This window comes from Castor canadensis, chromosome 19 (genome assembly GCF_047511655.1).
Source record: "Castor canadensis chromosome 19, mCasCan1.hap1v2, whole genome shotgun sequence".
In the NCBI taxonomy this organism is placed as follows: domain Eukaryota; kingdom Metazoa; phylum Chordata; class Mammalia; order Rodentia; family Castoridae; genus Castor; species Castor canadensis.
This window is the reverse complement of record NC_133404.1, coordinates 42,260,614-42,282,791: the sequence shown is the minus strand read 5'-3', so window position 1 is coordinate 42,282,791 and position 22,178 is coordinate 42,260,614. Positions and strand designations below refer to the sequence as shown.

Below are 22,178 nucleotides of genomic sequence, written 5' to 3'. Positions count from 1 at the left end.
CGTGTGTGTGACTGGGTTTGGGGACAGGCGCTGTGTGGACACTGGGTGACTGGGTTTGGGGACAGGCGCCGTGTGGACACTGCGTGACTGGGTTTGGGGACAGGCGCCGTGTGGACACTGTGTGACTGGGTTTGGGGACAGGCGCCGTGTGGACACCGTGTGTGTGACTGGGTTTGGGGACAGACGCCGTGTGGACACCGTGTGTGTGACTGGGTTTGGGGACAGGCGCCGTGTGGACACTGTGTGACTGGGTTTGGGGACAGGCACCGTGTGGACACCGTGTGTGTGACTGGGTTTGGGGACAGGCGCTGTGTGGACACTGGGTGACTGGGTTTGGGGACAGGCGCCGTGTGGACACTGCGTGACTGGGTTTGGGGACAGGCGCCGTGTGGACACTGTGTGACTGGGTTTGGGGACAGGCGCCGTGTGGACACCGTGTGTGTGACTGGGTTTGGGGACAGACGCCGTGTGGACACTGTGTGACTGGGTTTGGGGACAGGTGCCGTGTGGACACTGTCCCTCCCTCGGGCTGTGCTGCGTGTTTCCAGGGCAGCCACTCTCCACCCCACGCGCGGTGCCGTGAGCGTCTCAGGCTGCTGTGCCTGGGACGCCGGTGGCTGTTATTATTTATTTGTCGTCGTATCATTTCCGGGCATGGTGGGCTCCGTCCTCCAGGGTCAAGCCGGCTGCCACCGCAGTGGACGTGGTTGTGCAGCCCAGATGCTGTGGCCACTTTGTGACCTCTGGCAGCGTGGATTCTGAACACAGACCCGGCCTGTTTCACCGGGTCAGCCCGACGGCTCCTCGGCCCGCCCAGGTGACATTCGGGGAACACCGATCCCCAAATCCCCTGCGAGGAAATCCGAGTGTCTAACGGAGAACCATGGGCGGTCAGTTCTCAGCTAAAGGAAGCGCCCTACAAAATCTGCTGCCACAGGGTCTGACGGGGCCCTCCTAGAGAGCTAGCTACTTACAAATGATTCCTTTTGCCCAAAAGAAAACCTTTTTTTTTTTTTTGTGGTGGCCCTGAGATTCGAACTTAGGACCTCACACCTGCTATGCAGGCGCTCTGCCACTTGAGCCAGGCCCCTGGTCCTCTGGCTCTGGTTAGCTTTTAGGTAGGAGCTCACGTTTGTGCCTGGGTGGCCTGGCAATGTCCTCCTATTTATGCCTCCTGCATCCCTGGGGTGACAGCCCACACCACCATGCCCATCTTATTGGTTGAGATGGGGTCTCTTGAACTATTTGCCCCAGCTGGGTGCCAACCATGATTCTCTGCCTCCCGAGTAGCTGGGATTACAGACGTGAGCCACTGAGCCCTACAGAAAATCTGTTTTAAATGAAAGTGTGTGTGTCGATTTAATTTGCTTGATTGAATCATTTCACTAAATGTCACTTTGTACGCTATAAATATACAAAATTCTTATTTGCCACTTAACACCTTAACAAAACTGGGGGATAGTGGAGAGAGGAAGCCTGTGTTCACAGAAGGCACAGACACGTCTCTGTCACAGGGTTTATATGGATCCCGTTACGGGCTAGTCACGGGTCCCACCGAGAGGTTAGTCTTTGACAACTGAAAAGGCTTCCCTCACGCAGAGCTGCGGGAGTGTCAGGAATGTCCCAAGCATTGTTTGACAAAGCATTTTGGATCTTGTGACCGTGGTTTTGCATTGAATGTGTTTTGCTTCCACTCGGATCCTCTGGGAAGCACCGAGCTCCGAGCCTCCCACGGGGCCGCGCCTTCCTTTCTAAGCTCAAAGGGCGCCTCACATAGGGTGTAGGTGTTAAAACAGGAGCGTGGTGACCCACCGACGGGGCCGCCTCTCTCAGCTTCAGCCTCTTAGCACCGTGTGCGCCAAGATGCTCTGATTTTTCTCTAAAAGCCTCAAGTCTGATTTTGGGGTCTATTTTTTTTGGTTGGGCTGGGATTTGAACTCAGGGCTTGCACTGTACCACTTGAGCCACGACTCTAGTCCATTTTGCTCTGGTTATTTTGGAGATGGGGGGGTCTCATGGACTGTTTGCCTGGGCAGGCCTCAAACAGCAATCCTCCCGGTCTCAGACTCCCAAGTAGCTGGGATTACAGACGTGCACCACTGGTGGCTGACTCAAATCTGAATTTTTAAAACACTGTGAATCTGTTCAAGAATTTAAAGACACCATCGAGCAAAAGGGTGTCCTGTGGCTTGTCTTAACTACACCTCTCGCATGTTTCAAGTGTACTTCCCAGCTTGGCAATCTGCTGTTGAACCTGAGGTCCCCTGACTCAACTTCCTAAGTGTGACTTTTCCATGCCATTCTTCCTGCTTCCGTGTTAACCCGCTAAAGACAATTTAAATTTATTCCATAGCGACATAGACACAGTGCTGCGTGCTGGACCGCAGGCACACCGATCCACACAGGAAGTCTAAAGTCAGTCTTTGCGGCTGCTCTCGGGTTTCTCCAGGTGGAGTGACATTGTCACGGTCAGAGGCCAACTCTTCTCTCCTTCTCTCTGCAGCCGACGTTTCATCAGGCTGACAACGTCCGGGGGACACGCCACCATGGGCTGGTGGAGAGGCCAGCCCGGAACCGTTTCCACCCCCTCCACCGAAGGTCTGGGGACAAGCCAGGGCGACAGATATCCTTTGTCACGGACTGAGGGGACTGTGGGCTTTGAAAAGGTTTGCAAGGTTTTCGTGATGTGCCTTCCCTAGACTTCCCCCCTGGCCTCAAAAATCTTCATTTATTGTGATGAGGCCAATCTAGAAACGACTCCACCGCCAGCTGCAGGTTGCCTGCCAGAAAGCATGGCTCGAGTTCAGCTTAATGACAGCAGTGCCACCTGCAAGGCGTTCTCAGAGTTTTCTTGAGACATGGGCAAAGTCAGACTTAAGCCTGACTTCCAGGTTTAGTCAACAGATGGCTTTGTCACTTATTTGCATTTCTGTTGACCTGCTGACCTGCTTTTTAACTTAAAGAAGAAATCTCTCATTTTCTACTAGAGTTTCAAACTCAGTACACGACGAGCAAAACGTAAACTTGGAGTTCAGGAAAATTCCCACACAGTGATGTGGACGTGACCCGGGCTCTGTGTTGCTCGGTGGCAGTCAGGGAAAGGAGAGGGTGGATTTGTCCCAGTTTTATTTGGCCAGGACCTGAAGGGCAGGACAGGGTGGCACCCTGCAGGCTGTGGGGTTCAGAAGCAGCTGGACGTGGTGGGGACCGCACTCTCACTTCTCAGCGCTCAGCTGGGTTGGAGGAAGGAGAGGCAGAGCCCAGTTCCTGGTGGTGAGGGCAGGGCTGGCTTCCCAGGCCTAGAAACCAGGAAGCGGGGGAGGGCACGCGTGTTTACCAGCACCTGCCCACGCCAGGCCTGTGCTGTGCGAGCACTTCATGTCCCCAGGCCCTCAGAAGTCCCCAAGTCCTTTCTTTCTTTAACCCTCATTTTCCCACGAGAAAATGTGGGTGTCACAGCAACTCGCCCAGGCCTCCTGCCCAGGAGGACTGTGTACTCCCCCTGGGGAGGCCTGGGGGCCAGAGGGGGACGCCCCTCGCCTGCAAGGTTCTTTGGGTTTTCATCTGTTTGGAGCTGGGGATCATGGCCCCCTCCTGCTCCCCAACACAGCACATTCTGTCCACAGAGGTCCCCAGATAGCCAGTTTTGTCAGCATCAGGGAGAATGCCGATGACAGATGGTCTTGGAAATTCCGTTCTGGAGTGTGAACATTGACACAAGCAAAAGGTAGAAAGAAAAGGGTGGGGGAGATTTAGGGCAATTGAGCTAACGCAGGCATGGGGGGCGTGGAAGGGCGCCCCAAACCATTGTCCAAATCGTTTGGAATGTTGTAGCAAGACTGTTCATCGCGTGACTTAACAACACAGAGGCTGGGCTGCAGCTTAGTGACAGATGCTTGCCTAGCACTCGCAAAGCCGTGGGTTCAATGCCCAGCACCACAAAAAAACAAACAAAACAAAAAACAACTCTTTGCTGGGGTGTGACTCGTTGATAGAATGCTTGCTGGTGTCCATGCAGCCCTGAGTTCAGTCCCCAGCGTCACACACAAAACAATTTAAACTAAAAAATCCGAAAACTATCCACACTGGGAGCTTGGCTCAAATGGTAGAGGGCTTGCCTAGGAAGTGCGAGGGCCTCAGTTTAATCCCCAGAACTGACAAAAAACTTTTTTAAAAAATCTAGGGCAACATGAGCTATAAATAAATAAGTAAAATAAAATCAAACAAATCAGAAAAAAAGCATACAGTATCTCTCAGTTTCTCAATTCCTTCTCTTTTACATTTTTTTTTTTTTGTGGTGCTGGAGCTTGAACTCAGGGCCTTCACCTTGAGCCACTCCACCAGCCCTTTTTTGTGATGGGTTTTTTTTGAGATAGGGTCTCTGTAACTATTTGCCTGGGCTGGCTTTGATCCTTCTGATCTCTGCCTCCTGAGTAGCTGGGATTATAGGTGTTTGCCACCATGCTTACATTTAACTGTGAATGTGTATACATGGCCATCTCAAATGCTTTTTGAAGCAGGCATGGTTTCGATGTGCACGGATATATGCATAGCTTTAATTAGCCAAAGAAACGGAAGACGAGGGAACTTAAGAGGAGAAAGAGAAGAGTGTGCGTCTCTGAAAAATGACCAAGTGCCTGCTTGCTCAGCCACCTTTTGTAGACTGGACAGTGGCTCTCCTACAGGTAATACCTGTCCTGGAGTTGGTTATAGTCGTGGAGAGGCAACAGAGCCACAGCTGGAGCCAGTCTAGGGGGACAGAGGACGTGTTCCGGAGGGACACCTGAGACCTGGAAGAAGTGAGGGGACACCATTTACTAGACCCAGGCACCTCCCCATGTGCTCGGGACAAAGTGATGGGGGACAGCCGGCACCCCACTGTCTTGAGTGTAGGGTCCCCTGGGAGATGACAGACAGCAAAGAGGCCGAAAGTGATCAAGGAAGGGGCTTTGGATGCTGAGATGTGAGCGTGAGGAGAGGGGCAGTGGGAGTGAAGCCAGGGAGGCCCAGAGGTCCCGTCTCATCGGGCAGCGATGTGGGTAGCTGACCCCGAGTCCTCTCATGAGGTCATCCGCACAGCCCAGCAGCTGCTCATGGAGGGAAAAGCAAACAGCAGTGACCACGCTGGTGCCACCACTCACCAGGGAGCAGGGGTGTGACGTTCTCTGCGGCCTGTCCCTAAGCCCCTAACTGGGGTCCCGGCCCTAGACATGGGCCCTGGTGAAGAAAGTCCTGGAGCCTGGCGGTGCCCACTGGTGACACGCGAGTGTCTGCTGAGGAATCCAGAGACCGTGAGCTCCAAGCAATGTGCAGGGCGACTGAGTTCTTTCTCCTGCACGGCCTGCGTTCTGGGGTAAAATAATCACTAAAATTGCTGCCTTTCATGTTCATCGCCTTTTTCTTGACGTTTTACCATTTGCAAGTAGGAAAATTTGTTTGAATCTTGTTGATGCAAACAAAGCTCTCTTACTGCCGTGCTTCTTGGCTTGGGTGGTATTTTAAGACAGGCAGACTGGCTTAGACAAGGGCCCAGTCCAGGAACACAGCGATCACAGATAACACGACCATTGTTCAGCAAATACTCCAGCTTCTTCCCAGAGTGGGCGGCTTGGCACACGGAATTCCTTCTGCACTGGGCAGCCATACCCCGGACACGGCCAGGGCAGTGGGCTGTTGGCACGTATAGCTGCCACAAGCAAACCAGAGCCCTGCCGCAGCTGGGCCCCCATACGCAAAGGGAGGTGCCACAGGGCTGTTCCTGCCCGGGGTCGGGCTCGGGGAGCTCAGACCGAAATGTCTTGTGCCCATGTGCAACCCAGGCCTTTGCAGCCTGTATCCCACAGAGCGTCTCATTGAGTTTCTGAACTATTTCCATAGATGGACAGCAATGAACTGTTCTCCTAGACCTGTGAGGAAGGCATGAAAAAAAAAGGACACAGTAAAAAGTCATGGAAAATCCATCTTCTGAAAGACATCTGTTTTTTTACTTACAGCTATTTTTTTTTTTTGGCGGTACTGGGATTTGAACTCAGGACCTCATACTTGCTAGGCAGGAGCTCTACCACTTGAGTCAGTCCGCCAGAGAAGCCAACTGTCTAGAAAATTCCCAAGATAACAGGGTTCCTCTCTAGAGTGGCCTTGCTTCGGGGCTTCCATCACAGGAGGGCGGAAGTTTTAGAACGCAATTAAAAGGCCATTCTTTTAAATTAATGGCCTGTTGAATTTGGGAAACACTGTGCTCTGTCTGCTCTTGGAGCCCCTCGGAGCACAGTGGACTCAGAGAAGGTCTGAGCTTAAGAGACCCTGCCTTTAACAGAGGCTTCCAAAACCTCGCCTAACACCCAAATCATCTCCAAGAACAGGGCTGGTGGAGGGGCTCAAGCTGTAGAGCACCTGCCTAGCAAGTATAGCTCCGAGTTCAAATCCCAGTTTAAGGGAAGATCATTCTGACCTCAAAATCCTATATGCAGCCTATTTGCCGCTGACTTGCTTCAAGAAATAAGAAGGTACAAGCACCCCAAAGGTCCCCTCATACCTCCCTTAGCATGGGACATGGGCACAGTCGGAGGGGATCAAGAGGAAGTAGAGTGACAGTAAGACATGCTTAGTAATTAGGAACCAAGCTGTGCCTGGTTTTATATATAAAATCTGACCTGGACTTTGTCTTGGTGGGTCCTGTTTACCAAATTCCAAGTCCATTCACCTCGCCAGCTACATGGAGGGACACAGGCCTGCGCCACAAACTGTCCCTGGCAGAACACAGAGTTCCAGAGCATAGGAGAAATGACCACCCCCAGGCCACCTCTAGAAGGCAGTTCTGGAGCCCTGCCTGCCCCAGCTGCACAAGCATGTGGGGACAGAATCCATGAGATGAACCCAGCCCTGCTCACCCTGCTAAGGCAGACACCACCAAAACAACGGGGCGGACTGACTTCAGCATCTGCTGCTCAGTAGCCCCACCCACTATTGGCAAATGGCCAAGAGGTGTCCTCTGACATCAACAGAAGGAAGTGCTCCTCCCCTTCCTCCAGGATGAGGGAGAGGGAGCTGACCCCTATCGCCCTCCCCAGGTCAAGTTTGGGGCAGTAGGAGTTCTCTTGATGAGGAGTTGAACTGGAGAAGGGGTTTCCTCTACTGACTGCAGGGACTTAGGGAGGGAGGGGACGGACTGAGATGACTCTGAGATCCCAGATGGTCACCCTCATCCATAGACAGAGAACAAGAAGAGGTGCAGATGGCAGGTGGCAGAGGACGAGGAGTGGCTGGTTGGATTTGCGGTGGAATTCGAGGTGTCTGTGGCACCCTGGGGAAGAACCCCAATAGGGTGGAAATAGGGTCTTAAGATTCACAAGAACCTTGGGGGCTGGAGACATGGCTTTGTGAACTGCTTTGTGACTGAAGCCAAGGCAAAGATGGGACTGACCACTGGAAGCAGGAAAGCCAGGCCTGTCCACCTGGGAGGAGGGCGTGGCCTGTCTCCCACCCACATGTCCTGCCTGACACGCCTGTGCCCAGAGGCTCAGGCCTCCGCCTGCTCCCCTCTACCTGGTCCTGAGTGATTCTGAGCCCCTCCTCCATCTTGTCCCTGACAGAGCTATGTGAGTGTAGACATGGCTGACACTGAGGCCACAGGACCCCAGGGGGCAGCAGGGGCATAGGAGCTAAGGAGGCATGCAGAGGGATGATGGGGTGGGAGTAGGGTTTGAACTTTGGTTGCTGGTGCCATCCGTTTCCTGCCCCTTTCTTGCTTCTGCTTTTCATCACCCGCCCTTGCAGGCTTGTCTGGACACACTCAGCTTCCTGGGGTAATGGAGGAGTCACGCGGCTTGCTAAAAGCCAGCCTCCTGTGTTTCTCCTCTGTCCATGCCCTGGCAACTGCCAGGCACCAGAAACAGCTTGTGGAGTTAGAGGACAAAGTTGAGCTGGGCACCGTGGCTCACACCTGTAATCCTAGCTACTGAGGAGGCAGAGATCAGGAGGATCAAGGTTTGAAACCAGCCCAAGCAAATAGTTCTCAACAGACCATCTCAAACAAACCCATCACAAAAATAGGGCTGGCAGGGTGGCTCGAGTGGTAGAGCTCCTGCCTAGCAAGTCTGAGGCCCTGAGTTCAAACCTCAGTGCCACATACAAAAAAAGGTCAAAGTTGAGTTTACGAACAAAGGTGTTTTTCCTGTATTTAGGTAGTTCATTAGGACATACCAGCATTGAGAAGTCATTAAAGCCACCTCAGTGAGGTCTTCTGAAATCTTGAAAAGAGCAGATAAACCTTTCTATGTTCTCTTGCATTTGACCCTGATCTGTGGCATTAGTGGTCCTCTTGGGTTTACCTGGGCCAAATTAGATGAGACCATGCAAAATAAGAGGGTACACATCTCATCCTTGAACTTTTGGCACCTCAGCCCAGTCGTGTGAAGAGTGTCGGGAATTTGCTACACGTCCGTGTCGTTAGTTTTCACCAGGCAGGGTAAAATGTGCACGCGGTGCCTCAGCCGCGACACAGCGGCATCCGATCCTTACTTCTGTGCCACCGCGTCCCAATCTGCACGAGCAATACCGTGCAACTGCACTTGATGATTTTTAAGGACAACAGGGGACAGAAAATATCTCCTGGCAAACATCTGTTTCAGGAATTAAGCTTTCCTGAGCAAAAGATTCATCAGATCCTGCAGAAAAGAGAAAGGAGATAACCGCAGGATTCGAGGCTCTGCCAACTAGAACGTGACGCTCTCATGTTTCCTTGTCACCCACCCTCCTCCGTCTCCCGCTCGGATCTAGTCTGTGTTCCACACACGTGAAGCCGAACGGATAACGTTGAAGCAGTGTCTCTCTGGAGTATGTCTTCGTGTCACTGTGTTGGCTCAGGGTCAGATTAAAAAGTAAGATAATGAGAGCCTGGCACAGCAGCTCCCGCCTATAATCCCAGCTACTCTGGAGGCAGAGATCAGGAGGATCGCAGTTCCATGCCAGCCAGGCAGAAAGTTCACGAGACCCCCATCTCAACAAACAAGCTGGGTACATCCTATCATCCCAGCTACACAGGAGATGTAGTTAAGAGGCTCTGTGGTCTAGGCTGGCCCAGGCAAAACTGCAAGACCCTACTTAAAAGACAACTAACACAAAAGGGGCTGGGGGGTGGGCTCAAGTGGCAGAATGCTTAGATCCTGAGTTCAAACCCCAGTCCTGCCAAAAAAAATGAACTGAAGAACGAAGGAAACCTATGAGCTGTGACAATGGAAAGGAAGGTCCTGATGCTTCTCCTGGCAGAGGAGGCGTTTCCCACTTCGTCACTAAGGTCTCGTCCGCGTCCACGTTTTCCCGACTTGGGATTCTGTGTTGGTTGGAGATGCCCAGCCTAGGCCTGCAGGGTGGGCCCCTCCACCTGGCTCCCCGTGGCCCCGCGTGCAGGTGGTGCTTTCTTCTCCAGCCTCCGTCCTTCTTCCCTGAACGCTGCAGGTGCACGTTCTCCGTGGCCCTCAGGGTCAGTTTTCTGAGAGGCAGCCACGATCTGTGCAGAGCTCTTGAACTTTGGGGTCAGTGAGGGGGGCTTTGGCCCTTATCTGCCAGGCAGGCTTCCCGCGCTCTCTCCCTTCCTTTATTTGGCGGTGCTGTGATTTGAACCCAGGGTTTCACACTGATCTAAGATTTTCACTCTTCTAGGACCAAGGCTAGGATTCAATGTGAGTGTGGCCTCACTCTGTAGAGGCCTGGCATATTGACGCGCCTATTGTAAATGGTTCCACTTTCCTGGTGTCTTCATGTACACCTCTATCTTTTGAGTCATTTCTACCTTAAGAAGTCGAGAGCCGGGCGCTGGTGGCTCACACCTGTCATCCTAGCTACTCGGGAGGCAGAGATCAAGAGGATCACGGTGCGAAGCCAGCCCAGGGAAATAGTTCGGGAGACCCTATCTTGAAAAACCCTATCACAAAGAATGGGCTGGTGGAGTGGCTCAAGGTGAAGGCCCTGAGTTCAAGCCCCAGTACTGCAAAAAAAAAAAAAAATCAAGGGTTGGAGGCCTGGAGGCAGGGGCTCAAACAGTAGAAGGCTTCCCCAGCAATGGAGCGGCCCTGAGTTCAAACCCTGTGCTGCCAAGCGTGTGTGTATTTGTGGGGTCGAGATGGAGGTGTGGTGCAGCGCCTGCACAGCAAGTACGACGCTGAGTTAAAACCTGGTGCTGCCAAAAGAATGGGCTTTCGGGTGATAAGGTGACCAGGCGTCAAGGAGACTGTTCACCTAGGAGGACAGGAAGGGGAGCGGGCGGCAGCACAGGCCTAGCGCAGGAGGGGCTCAGGACGCATTTGGGGAACGCAGACAGTTGGTGTGGGGATGAAAGCAGACGGGGCCCTGTAGCCAAATTGTCAGCACTGCAGTGACCAAGCCGGTGAAGTCTGATTTTGCCTTTCAGGCTGAGAAGATCATTGAGCGTTTTGCTTTTGAATAAGGAGAATAAAGTGATTAAGATAGCTTAAGACAGTCCTGGGAGTACAGTTAACAAAGTCACCGCAACCAGCAACACTGTCGGGCTTTCATTTTTATTAGCACACGTTCATTGCACGGGGACTCGTTGTGCCGGGTAGCAATGCGTACTTGACCTTCCAGCTTGTGTCTGTGCTTCTGGAACGCGTTCTAAGGCTGCACCCGGAGAGACGCGGAGCTTTGGCAACACCCGGAAGTCACACCTCGTCTCAGCTGTCTTTGATTTTAAGTGATAGGTGCTCACCTTAACTTGGAGAAAGGAAAAGGGTGTTTTCAGTCCTGAGGTTCTAATCCAGGGCCTCGCACTTGCTAGGCAGGCCCTCTACCGCTTGAGCCAGGCCCCCAGCCCTTTTTGCTTTACTTATTTCTCAGGTAGGGTCTTGAGTTTTTTCCCCAGGCCTCCCTGGACCTCAGTCTTCCTACATCTGCCTCGCTCGTAGCTGGGGTCACAGATGCTCACCGCCACACCCAGCTTATTGGTTGAGATGGGGTCTTGCTAACTTTTTGCCAAGGCTGGCCTTGAATTTCGATCCTTCTGATCCTAGGATTATAGCCAGTAGCCACCACACCTGACTTTTTAAATTTTTTGACATAGGGCCTCACTAAGTTGCCCAGTCTGGTCTTGAACTTGGATCTTCTTGCTTTAGCCTCCAGAGGAAAAATGAAATTTATGGCTTATGTCCCCAGAAGCCTGAAGACTGGATTCAAGAAGTCGTATGGTGTCACTGACTGCACCTCTGAGGTGCTGCCTCTGTGCTGACTTCATGCAGACACAGGTTTTCTGCAAGGAGAGCCACCAGACTCAAATAGCTGTGGACTCAGCACCTCAACTTTGGGCACACCCCGCTCCCTGAAAGCACTCTCCTTGGTCCTGCTTGTGTCGTGAGCCCTTCCCTGAACCAATGTCTGTTTCTGGTGGGACAAGGTGCCTTGACTGGAAGTGGCTGGGCCTGGGTCCATCCCATGGGATGAGGGGTCAGAGTGCAGGCAGTTCTTGGAAAGAAAAGATGGTGGGCAGGGGGAAGACAGAAGTAAGGAACTTTCCACATGATTTGCGAGAAAGGATGCTGGTCAGAAGGCAGAAGGCCATCCAAGAGGAGGCGTGAAGACAAGTCAGCGGTTTAACTGAGCTTTCCAGTGTCTTAATCCCGCCTCAACTTTCCCTGCAATTTCTTTTTCCTTAATTAAAAATTCTACTTTGATGGCAGTGCTTTTGGAGCCAGTTACTCTTCGCGGGCCCTGGATGACGGTTGGCCAAGGTGAGCGAAGGCTATTTTAAGAGATGTGGGCACGTGTGAACTTTTTAGATGACCTTGCTCTCTCCACCTTGAACATTATTTTAGGAATTTTTATTATGAAATGGAACCTTGTTTTCTCTTATAAAACTTAAGTCTTTCCACGTATAATTATGGGCTTGTATGCAAATGTACGTCAAAAGCTGTTTAACTAAATCTAGGTCTTTGTAGTTCGGACAGAAACACATTTGGAAAACATATACCAGCAGGATGGCCTGACTGGCAGAGGGGTTCAAGGCCTAGCAAGTGTGAGGTCCTGAGTTCAAGCCCTGGTGCCGCTTAAAAAAAAAAGGTCTGATTTAGTGTCCTTATACTTGAGAGGTGGAAAAATAAGTGTTTTTCTAGGTTTAGTGGGTTCCTGAAAGGAATGGAGGACTCATGATGATTGCTCATGCAGCTTATTTGATTTCTGGTCTCTAAGTATTTCTGGTCTCTAAGTATTTCTGTACTCAGTCCCCCAAAGGTGACAGATGATAAAATGAACTGAAAAGTCCTGCTGCATCTGTTGGGCGGGGGATCATTTTCAGGTCTCCCAGTCACATTCAGGAGGCATTTAAAATGCCTCTCTGGGAGGAGTTCTCTTCTCCATCCGTTCTCTGGGCGAATGGTGACTGAGCCCTGACTGCAGATAATGTAGCCTGGACCTGAGGTCCAGAAAAGGTGATCTCCAAACTGGTACCTTCTTATCTGTACCCAGGAAAAAGCATCTGAATTTTCCAGAGCGCTAATTAGCACTTCAGTATCTAGATAACCAACAATTATGTCCTCATGGCCGTCCACAAAGGAAGGCACAGCTTTTGCATCCAGGATGGCAGGGCACACACTCCAGGCACGTGATGTTTTTATCCTCTGGGGTAAGGCCTCGTACCCTCCAGAGGGGAGGCTCACACCTGTGACCAATTGCAAAAGCCATTCAGGGGGCTCAGCAGCCTCCTATTAATGTGTGGCCCAGCTGGCCACTCCTGTTCTGTGGGTTTGCGGAAGTCACCCTGCAAATCAGAGCTCACGGGCCCAGGGAGACCCTCAGTCTGGCCTCATTTTAGCCATGATGAGCAAATGAGCGAGGCCAGGGCACGTTAGTCTCTCGGGCTATGCAGCTAGAAAGCAGAAGAGCCAGGTCCCAGACCCAGGTGGGGCTCTCCTGGGCTCTGCCCACTGACTCTGTTTCCCTTTCATGTTCTGGCTTTTAAAGGCAGCAGCCTCCCTGGAAAGAAGAAAAGCATCCTGGATTCAGGCTGACGTCGGCGCTTAACAGGTACTGGCTTCTTCTTAGGAGTTTAAAGATGGAGGCCAAGCAGTCTGCCTGGCCTGATCTTTACCTGTTCTCTGACCTCTGTCTGTTGTGTTTGTATGACGTGGGTTGTTTGGTTTTTTTTAATTTATTTATTGAGTGGTCCGAGAGCACTGCAGCACAGTATAAGAACACAGGGTCTGGAGTGAGACCACCAGGCTTTGTCCCGCCCCGCGACCTTGAGCAGATGAACATCTGTAATGCTCGTCTGAAGAGTGAAGATAGGCCTACCTCTGCTGGGGCGGTCGTGAGGCGTCAATAAGATAATATGTGGCTGGCAAAGTGCTCAGTAAACACAGATTATTCTTATGATCACTTTGGATCCCACTCCAGGAGTGAGGGCCCTACCTGGAACAGTACACTGCACGAATATAGTGTTCTGTTTTAAGAGGCTGAATGATTTGCAGCAGGCCCCTGAGTTAGTATGTAAAGGGAATAGGATTTCAACAACAACAACAAAAAAAAAACAAGTCGGGCTTGGTGGTGCATGCCTGTAATCCTAACACTAGGAAGGCTAATGTAGAAAGATCATGAGGGCAAGACCAGCCTGGGCTACACAGTGAGACCCTACCTCAAAAAAGAAACAAAACTAACCGGGCACCAGTGCCTCACACCTGTAATCCTAGCTACTCGGGGGCAGAGTTCAGGAGGATCACTGTTGGAAGCCAGACCAGACAAATAGTTCCCAAGACTCTATCTGGAAAAAACCATCACAAAAAAGGGCCGGTGGAGTGGCTCACAGTGAGGCCCTGAGTTCAAGCCCCAGTACTGCAAAAAAACCTAAGCAAAAACAAAGAATCACCCACTAAAACCCCCTTTTAATAGTGTAAAATTTTAAACATACCCCAAAAAGAAAAAACTGTAAGGGCCCCTTGTCACCATCTTGGGGTGCTTTAGTCTTTGTCAGCATTCTGCCCGCTTGTTCCTTCTCTAGCCCTCACCTAGCATCCCAGTCCCAGGACCAGCCAGCAAAGTGCAAATGTCTGACAGCAGAAGTCTGAAGACAACCTTTAAAACTCACACTAACCATTCTTGCACGTGACAAATCCCGTGATCTAAGCCCATTCGTCCCTTGCCAGTTGATTGACACGCTTGAGTTTCTTCGAGTCTACAGACTCTCTGCTCCCGGGGTCCAGGCTTTTCCTGTCCTGTCCCGCAGTCGTCCCTCGTTGGAGGCCATGTGGCTTTACAGTCACGTGAGGTGGTCACCTGGAATGGACCACAAAGAAACTTCTTTTTGGCAGTATTAGTTTGAACTCAGGACCTCACGCTTGCTTGGCAGGCGCTCTACCACTTGAGCCACTCCTCCAGCCCTGTTTTGTGTTGAATATTTTCTTTTTTTGCAGCACTGGGGTTTGAACTCAAGGTTTGAACTCAAGGCCTCCACCTTGAGCCACTCCACCAGCCCTCTTTCTGTGAAGGGTTTTTCAAGATAGGGTCTTGTGGAAGGAACTATGTGCCTGAGCTGGCTTCGAGCCGTGGTCCTCCTGATCTCGGCCTCCTGAGTAACTGGGATTACAGGCATGAGCACCAGCTTCTGGCTACAAAAAAGCATTTAAGCTGACTTGAAGTTGCTCTCATGCCCTTGTCATGACAGACGATTGTACGTTAGATGTAATAAGTAAGTATTCATCCCGTGGAGCTGAGGCAGGGGCAATTTGACACATTTGTGGTTCCCAAACCTTTTGTGTTAGGACCGCTTCACGCTCTCAGAAAGTACTGAGGCCCTCAAAGATCACGTCCACATAGGATAGGCCTGCTGACATTTTATCTACTGAAATCAGAAACCAAATTAAGAGGTTTTTTTTTTTAATTTTGCAATAGGTATCAATGCATTTAAAAATAACAATAACAAGCCCAGCACGTGTTAACATAAATAATATCTTCTTTAAAAGAAACACAATAATATTTTCCAAAACAAAATAATTTACCAAGGCGGTGCATTCTCCATTTACATGTTCAGTCTGCAGTGACCTCACCTACCGCACAGCTGCTGGAATCCCCACTGGGCCATGAGAAAAGGCAGGGAACGTTGTAGAATCATGTGGAAGACGGTCTTGACCTTACGTTCTCCCTGAAGCGGTTTGAGGTCCACTGTCCTATGTGCTCCTTCCCTGGGAAACTGCTTTTCTAGGAGGAGAAAACACAGCCTGGCCACAAATTTCTACACAAATTTCTACAGTAGCTGTCTTCTGAGCTGCAAAGAAGAAAAGGGAGATCCTAGAAGGAAGCTGTGGACCTGAGGCCTGCTGTGTTCAGTTAGAAAACCCTGTAATCAGCTTCAAAGTGTAAGACTCCACAAGTGCTAATTAAAATCTTCTGGAGGGCCAGACGTGGCTCACGCCTGTAATCCCAGCTACAGGAGACACAGATCAGGAGGATCATGGTTCAAAGCCAGCCTAGGCAAGAAGTTATTAAGACCCCCATCTCAATCAATAAGCCAGGCATGGTGGCACACATCCACAATCCCAGCTACTTGAGAGGTAGAGGGAGGAGGATAGTGGACCATGCTGGCCCTATGCAAACACACAGGACCTGTATAGAAAAAATAACTAAAGCAAAAATGGCTGGGGTCTTGGCTCAAGTAACAAACCACCTGTCTAACAAGCCTGAGGCCCCGAGTTCAAACCCCAGTACTGCCAAGAAAAGGGAGATATCTCTTTGGGCCTGGTAGTCCTCAAGCTGTCATTGATGTAAGGACAACAGGTGGGTCCTGACGTTTTGGTTTAGGATGATTGTAAGCTGATCACTCTTACCCTCTTTCACTGAGGAAGGAAGGATTTTCAGCCAGACTCTCTCCTCCCCTCTTAGGACCAATTCCGACTCCGCTCTTCACACGAGTGCTCTGAACGCCAACCCCCAGGACCCCTATGGAGGCGGGGGCCAGTCGACCTGGCCTGCCCCGTACATGGGTAAGACATGGTTAGACATGGGTAAAACATGGGTTAGACATGGGTAAGACATGGGTAAGACATGGTTAGACATGGGTAAGACATGGGTTAGACATGGTTAGACATGGGTAAGACATGGTTAGACATGGTTAAGACATGGGTAAGACATGGTTAGACATGGTTAGACATGGTTAAGATATGGGTAAGACATGGTTAGACATGGGTAAGACATGGGTAAGACATGGGTTAGACATGGTTAGACATGGGTTAGACATGGGTTAGACATGGTTAGACATGGGTAAAACATGGGTTAGACATGAGTTAGACATGGGTAAAACATGGGTTAGACATGGGTTAGACATGGGTAAAACATGGGTTAGACATGGTTAGACATGGGTTAGACATGGGTAAAACATGGGTTAGACATGGTTAGACATGGGTTAGACATGGGTAAAACATGCATTAGACATAGACATGAGTTAGACATGGGTAATACAGGGTTAGACATGGGTAAAACATGCATTAGACATGGGTGAAACATGGGTTAGACATGGTTAGACATGGGTTAGACATGGGTAAAACATGCATTAGACATGGTTAGACATGGGTAAAACATGGGTTAGACATGGTTAGACATGGGTAAAACATGCATTAGACATAGACATGGGTTAGACATGGGTAATACATGGTTAGACATGGGTTAGACATGGGTAAAACATGCATTAGACATAGACATGGGTTAGACATGGGTAAAACATGCTTTAGACATGGTTAGACATGGGTAAAACATGGGTTAGACATGGTTAGACATGGGTTGACATGGGTAAAACATGCATTAGACATAGACATGAGTTAGACATGGGTAATACAGGGTTAGACATGGGTAAAACATGCATTAGACATGGGTGAAACATGGGTTAGACATGGTTAGACATGGGTTAGACATGGGTAAAACATGCATTAGACATGGTTAGACATGGGTAAAACATGGGTTAGACATGGTTAGACATGGGTAAAACATGCATTAGACATAGACATGGGTTAGACATGGGTAATACATGGTTAGACATGGGTTAGACATGGGTAAAACATGCATTAGACATAGACATGGGTTAGACATGGGTAAAACATGCTTTAGACATGGTTAGACATGGGTAAAACATGGGTTAGACATGGTTATACATGGTTAGACATGGGTAAAACATGGGTTAGACATGGTTATACATGGTTAGACATGGGTAAGACATGGTTAGACATGGTTAGACATGAGTAAAACATGGGTTAGACATGGCTAGACATGGGTAAAACATGGGTTAGACATGGGTTAGACATGGGTAAGACATGGGTTAGACATGGGTTAGACATGGTAAGACATGGGTTAGACATGGGTTAGACATGGGTAAGACATGGTTAGACATGGGTTAGACATAGGTTAGCCCCTAACATGCTTTCTCCCACCCTGGAGGACCCAGACAGGCTGAGCCGGCACGCGCTTCCCCGGTAGGTGTCTGTGGAGAGAAAGGGCCGGCAGGGAAGGGTGTGTGTTGTGACAAGGTTAGCGTGTGGCTCTTGCATGGCGTCTTCCTCCTCCCCATCGCCCATGGCCCTGAACTCTCAGGTGGACTCTTGTGTGGACTCTTGTGCAGCTATTTTTTTTTAAGTTTGGCAGCACTGGGGCTTGAACTCAGGGCTTCATGGTAGCTAGGCAGGTGCTCTACCATTGAGCCACTCTGCCAGCCCTCTTATGTGGACTGTCACAGGGGCTGTCACGGGACTTTCTAACTGCTCTTCATTTCCAGCCTCACGCCCTGCAGTCCAGTCTCACGCTGGGCTCTCTGAGGTTCCCTCTGGTTTCTCTTTTCCTCTGGAGGTCCATGGATTGAACCCCAGAAAGAGGCAACTCCCTCAGGGCCCCCCATGGGAGGAGAACTCAGGAAGGATGGTGGTGGGGAGAGCAGAGGGGGAGAGGGAGGGAGTGACTAGAGCGGACTGTCCCCTGCGCCTTCCCCATTTTCCTGCTCAGATCATCCCTCCCTCCCCTTGAGCCTGAGTGGAGGGGCAGAAGGCCCGGTGTGGCCAGGAGCAAGGACGAGGCAGGCCAGGTCATCTCACACCATGTGCTACCAGAGTGAAGCCCTGTCTGCTTGTTTTGCTTTCCTGACGAAAACCAGCCCTCACCTTAAGGAGAACGGGTCCCTGTCTCTCAGGTTGGAACAACACCAGCCCTGGAATCCAGCCCCTGCTCCCCAGCCTCCCTCCCCAAGTGAGCCATGAGAGCCACCTGGAGTTCTTCTGTTTCTCTGTGTCCCCATTTCTTCCTCTGGCAACTCCATCCTGACCTGCCTGGCCCGCACCATCCCGATCTGTGAGCCTCAGCTCATGTCTGCATTTCTGGGGAGCCTTCTGTGACCTTCCTGCCTCTGTTGCTACAAAGCTACCTTTGTCCCAAAGCTCCTGCTAACACAGTGCTGGCCCAGAGGACTCTGCACTGACGGAGAAGTGGCTCTCGTCGATGGGGTGCTCCTGAAACTCTGGGTGCTGACATCTGAGCAGGCCCTGTAGACTCAGCCCAGGCCTGCCTTCCTGGGGCTTCTAGTCTAGAAAGGACAACAGTCCTGAATTACTCATTGCCATATGCAGACTGACTGGGAAGGATCTGTGGCCAAGGTCACCAGCTTTTCTGGTTTTCTTAGTTTTTGGATTCTTTAAAGCCTAAATTATCCCCCTTCCTTCCCAGGAGAGAACCTTCGTGATCTTACTTCACTGTTGCTGTAGTTCTTCCCTTGGTGCAGTTTGGGGGAGACTCCAGTTGCTTACATGAGTTCCTGTGAAGCGTGAGGGCTTTCAGATTCGGTTGGGAACAGCCCCCCATGTTTCCAGGCGTGAGGCTATGACAGTATCTGGCAGGGATGTGAAACTGGACACGGGGCACTGGCCACTGCTCAGACAAGCGAGGTGTGTGGGAAGTCAGCGCTTTAGCTTCAGGGTAGGTAGAGGCAGAAGTATTCAAGCAGCCTAAAAAGTCAGAGGCTGTCACCAGTGGGGGACCACACATGCAGCCTGGTCTCCCTAGCCTGGGAGGCATCCAGCCCCGGATTTAAACCTGCGTTTCTCCAGACAGGGCCAAAGGCTCAGGGGGAACAGGTCGCTTAAGTAGGGAGTTCTCCAGATTTGGCCTAAAGAGAAGATAATTGCCTGAATTGAAATCTTTTTTCTAAGAGTGGTGTAGCCTCTGAGAGAGAGGGGAGAGATGTCAGAATGGGTGAGAGGGAAAGAAATGAGGGCAGAACCCCTAAGCCAGGCAGCAGTGCAATAAGAAAAGGGGAGCCCAGGGGAGGAGTCCCTGAGCAGGCCTCCTGGGGTGGCTTCTCCTTTTCCAATCAGTTGGAAATTACTGGGCCACAACACCTGACGGCCCTGCAAGGTGGCCGGCCTCCAGCTTGGCCGGCTGCATGGGCCCTGCCCTTGCCTGCAGTATCACAGAACTCAGAAACACATCCAAATATGGCCGTGTTTACATGGGAAAGCCAGTGTGTTTAAAATATTATTCGAGTCTCCAAGGATGGGAATTATTTCTGGGAATTATATTTGTTGGGAAGGAGCTATTTTGAAGAGTTTTATGTGTTTTCCTCCTGTAATTCATTAGCGTTTTTCATTTTCTTTTCTTTTGGAATTTAAAAATACCAAGTAGCTTCACAAAAAAGGTATTTCTTTTTATAGGACCAACCAAATAAAGTAAAAATTTCAGAAGTGACGGGAAAATAAAGTTGAAAGCCCAGAAGTCAGGTTCTGTGCTTGGAGCACAAACGTTCTTTCCCTGGGAATCTTTCTGAGCTGAGCGGAGGACTCTGTGTTGTTGCTGTCATTGTCGTGAAGCATCTGCTCATCCCTTAACTACATGAGTGACAAACTCTAGGAGACCTTCACTTTTCATAACGGTTACGAAGTTGCACGTGAACTAGATAGACATGCATGTGTGTGGTCGAAAGTGACAGAAATAAACTTTTATACAACCAAATGAGATTTTTGTAACTTCTCTCTTCTGGTTTAATTATCCAAAATCTCTAAAGAGAGCTGTTGACCGTGACCCTGGCAGCACGGCCACTTAATCACCACTTGTGCACACATGCAGATGGGTGGGCACACTTGCCTGTCCCACAGCCGTGTTAGCCCCTGCACGTGGACGGGGGTGGGGGGGGGGCCCGCAGTGGCCCCCGCTCTTTCGGGGACAGCCTGGGGGCTAAGGACAGAAGACGGCCTCACTGGTGTCTTTTCTCCATCTAGAGCTGTAGGTGCTGGATGGCGCCATCTTTGAAGACCCCAGTCCTCTGTTCTCCTCTGGGGAGCAGGGACACACTTGTATCCCGGTGGCCTTTCAACTTAGGGAGCAGGTTTCGAACCCAACAACCCTGAGGTGTAAGCCCATGCGACACCCGATTGCCTGGCAAAGATCTCAGGTCTCACAAGGGAAGGAATGTCCCCGGGAAAGGCAGGAGGCCGGGAAGGCTGAAATTCTAGAAGGCTCCTTTAGGACACTCTGTGGCTAGGATTTTCCTTCGCCTTTTCCTGGCTTCAAGGCCACGCAGGAGGTATTTGAACTTGCCAGGCTCAGGAGCGCACGGAAGGAACCCAGTCTCCATGTGCTTAGTAAGTCAGCTCTCTGTGACTCCAAGGCTGTGAGGTTTCCTGGGACACAAGTGTGGCCTTGGTCATTGCTGTCCTGTCCCTGCGGGACTGATGTGAATTGACTTCCTCTGTTTCCAGACACTCAGCCATTACTCCTTCCTGTTTATTTTTACCCTTTGTTTATAGCTGTGTCCTCTGGTACTCTTAATCTAGTGGTAAAAACTCCAGGCTTGGCTGTCTTGATTTTGTGCTAGTTGAGTGCACGTGGCGTGTCACCTTCTTCCTCCTTATCCTTCAGGGCCTGGTCTGGCCCGAAGCCCACCTTCTCTTGGGGCCTGGCAGAGTGGGCAGCACAATGGGGTGTCACCTGGGGAGTCTGCTGGCCTCGCTGACAGTTTCACCCAGTAGCCCTCAGGTGTCTCTTCAGTAATTAAACCGAGGGTGACTGGTGTCTTGATAGCGAAGAGCTGCTGCCACCTACCATACTAGATTGCTATCTAAATAAAAGTTTTTCATTTTTATAGGCCAGTCACGTGAGTGATCAGAAAGCTCGAGTTCCCCTCCCCCTTTCCCAAAAAGCCAGAATTGGATCTGAAAGCCTTTTCTCCTGTCCTCTCGACAGGGCTGGCGGCAGAGCCACACCTTCTGTCCTGTCCCTGCTCTCTAAGGTTGTCCTGGTCACAGGCGTGTCTTTAGAGGTGCTGGATCACTGGTTGGATAAGCAGCAGCCTCGACCACGTCTCTAACAAGAGCGGGCCACGGGTCCCCAGAGATGAGCAAAGACGTTGATTCCGGATTCCTTGGCCAGTTCTCGCACTTCTGAGTGAACGTCTTGGGGGTCGGCCCGGGGATCTGCATTTTGACAGCGTACCCCAGGGGTCGCGAACCTGCAGTCTGATTCCCTTACAGCTGGGAATAACGCTGTCTTTGCCAGCGTGCTTAGTGCGGACGTCTTGGTGCCCCCGGGTCTCCCAGTGTCGCCCTGAGCCCCGCCTCACTCAGATTTTCCGTTTCTCCCCGCGTGGCTGCGGCGCTCTGTCTTCTCGCCCCCATCCCGTCACCGCCGCCCGTGCTGAGTGCAGGAACTTGGTCAGTGTACTCAGAATGAGTGATTATTAATGTGTCATTTCCGTTTTATAGGCTAATCAGGTTAATTTATAGCTTAGCCTTTTCCAGCAATGTATCTAAACTGAAAGTGAGCTGTGACTAAAGGCTTAGGTTTCAAAATTTGTCCTGGTTCTAGCTGAAAACTCATTGGGGGTAATTGATCGGCCCAAGGAGAACAGGGAGCTAGTGGGTCGTGGCACAGCCTCTGTTTCAGCTTGTACTTCGTGGATTCAACCAGAACGGATGGCGAGTCAGATTTTTAAAACCCTGTGAACACATATCACATAGACCCTTGAAAGAGACTTAAGACTTTTCTTAAAACAACTTGACTGTGAGAAGTATCCTAACGGTGTCCTTGGATGGAACTTTTTCTGCAGTCTACACACCACGGTCAGTGTCAGTTGTGACAAGGACGCCTTGAGTTACCTGTCCTCACAGGGCAAAGCATAGGGAAGACAGTTTCACCACATATGTTTTTGCCCTGTGACT

General features: G+C 50.8%; 1 protein-coding gene across 7 annotated transcripts in view; it reads left to right on the top strand.

Moving 5' to 3' along the window:
* Crtc3 (CREB regulated transcription coactivator 3) overlaps positions 1–22,178 on the top strand; it is a 93,425-nt gene that overhangs the window by 49,211 nt on the left and 22,036 nt on the right. For all 7 annotated transcript variants that reach the window (XM_074061970.1, XM_074061969.1, XM_074061971.1 and 4 more), the window contains 4 exons: positions 2,504–2,623; positions 11,677–11,738; positions 12,967–13,029; positions 15,877–15,977. In XM_074061970.1, coding sequence (XP_073918071.1) covers positions 2,504–2,623; positions 11,677–11,738; positions 12,967–13,029; positions 15,877–15,977 — 346 coding nt within the window. The remainder of the gene's footprint in view (positions 1–2,503; positions 2,624–11,676; positions 11,739–12,966; positions 13,030–15,876; positions 15,978–22,178) is intronic.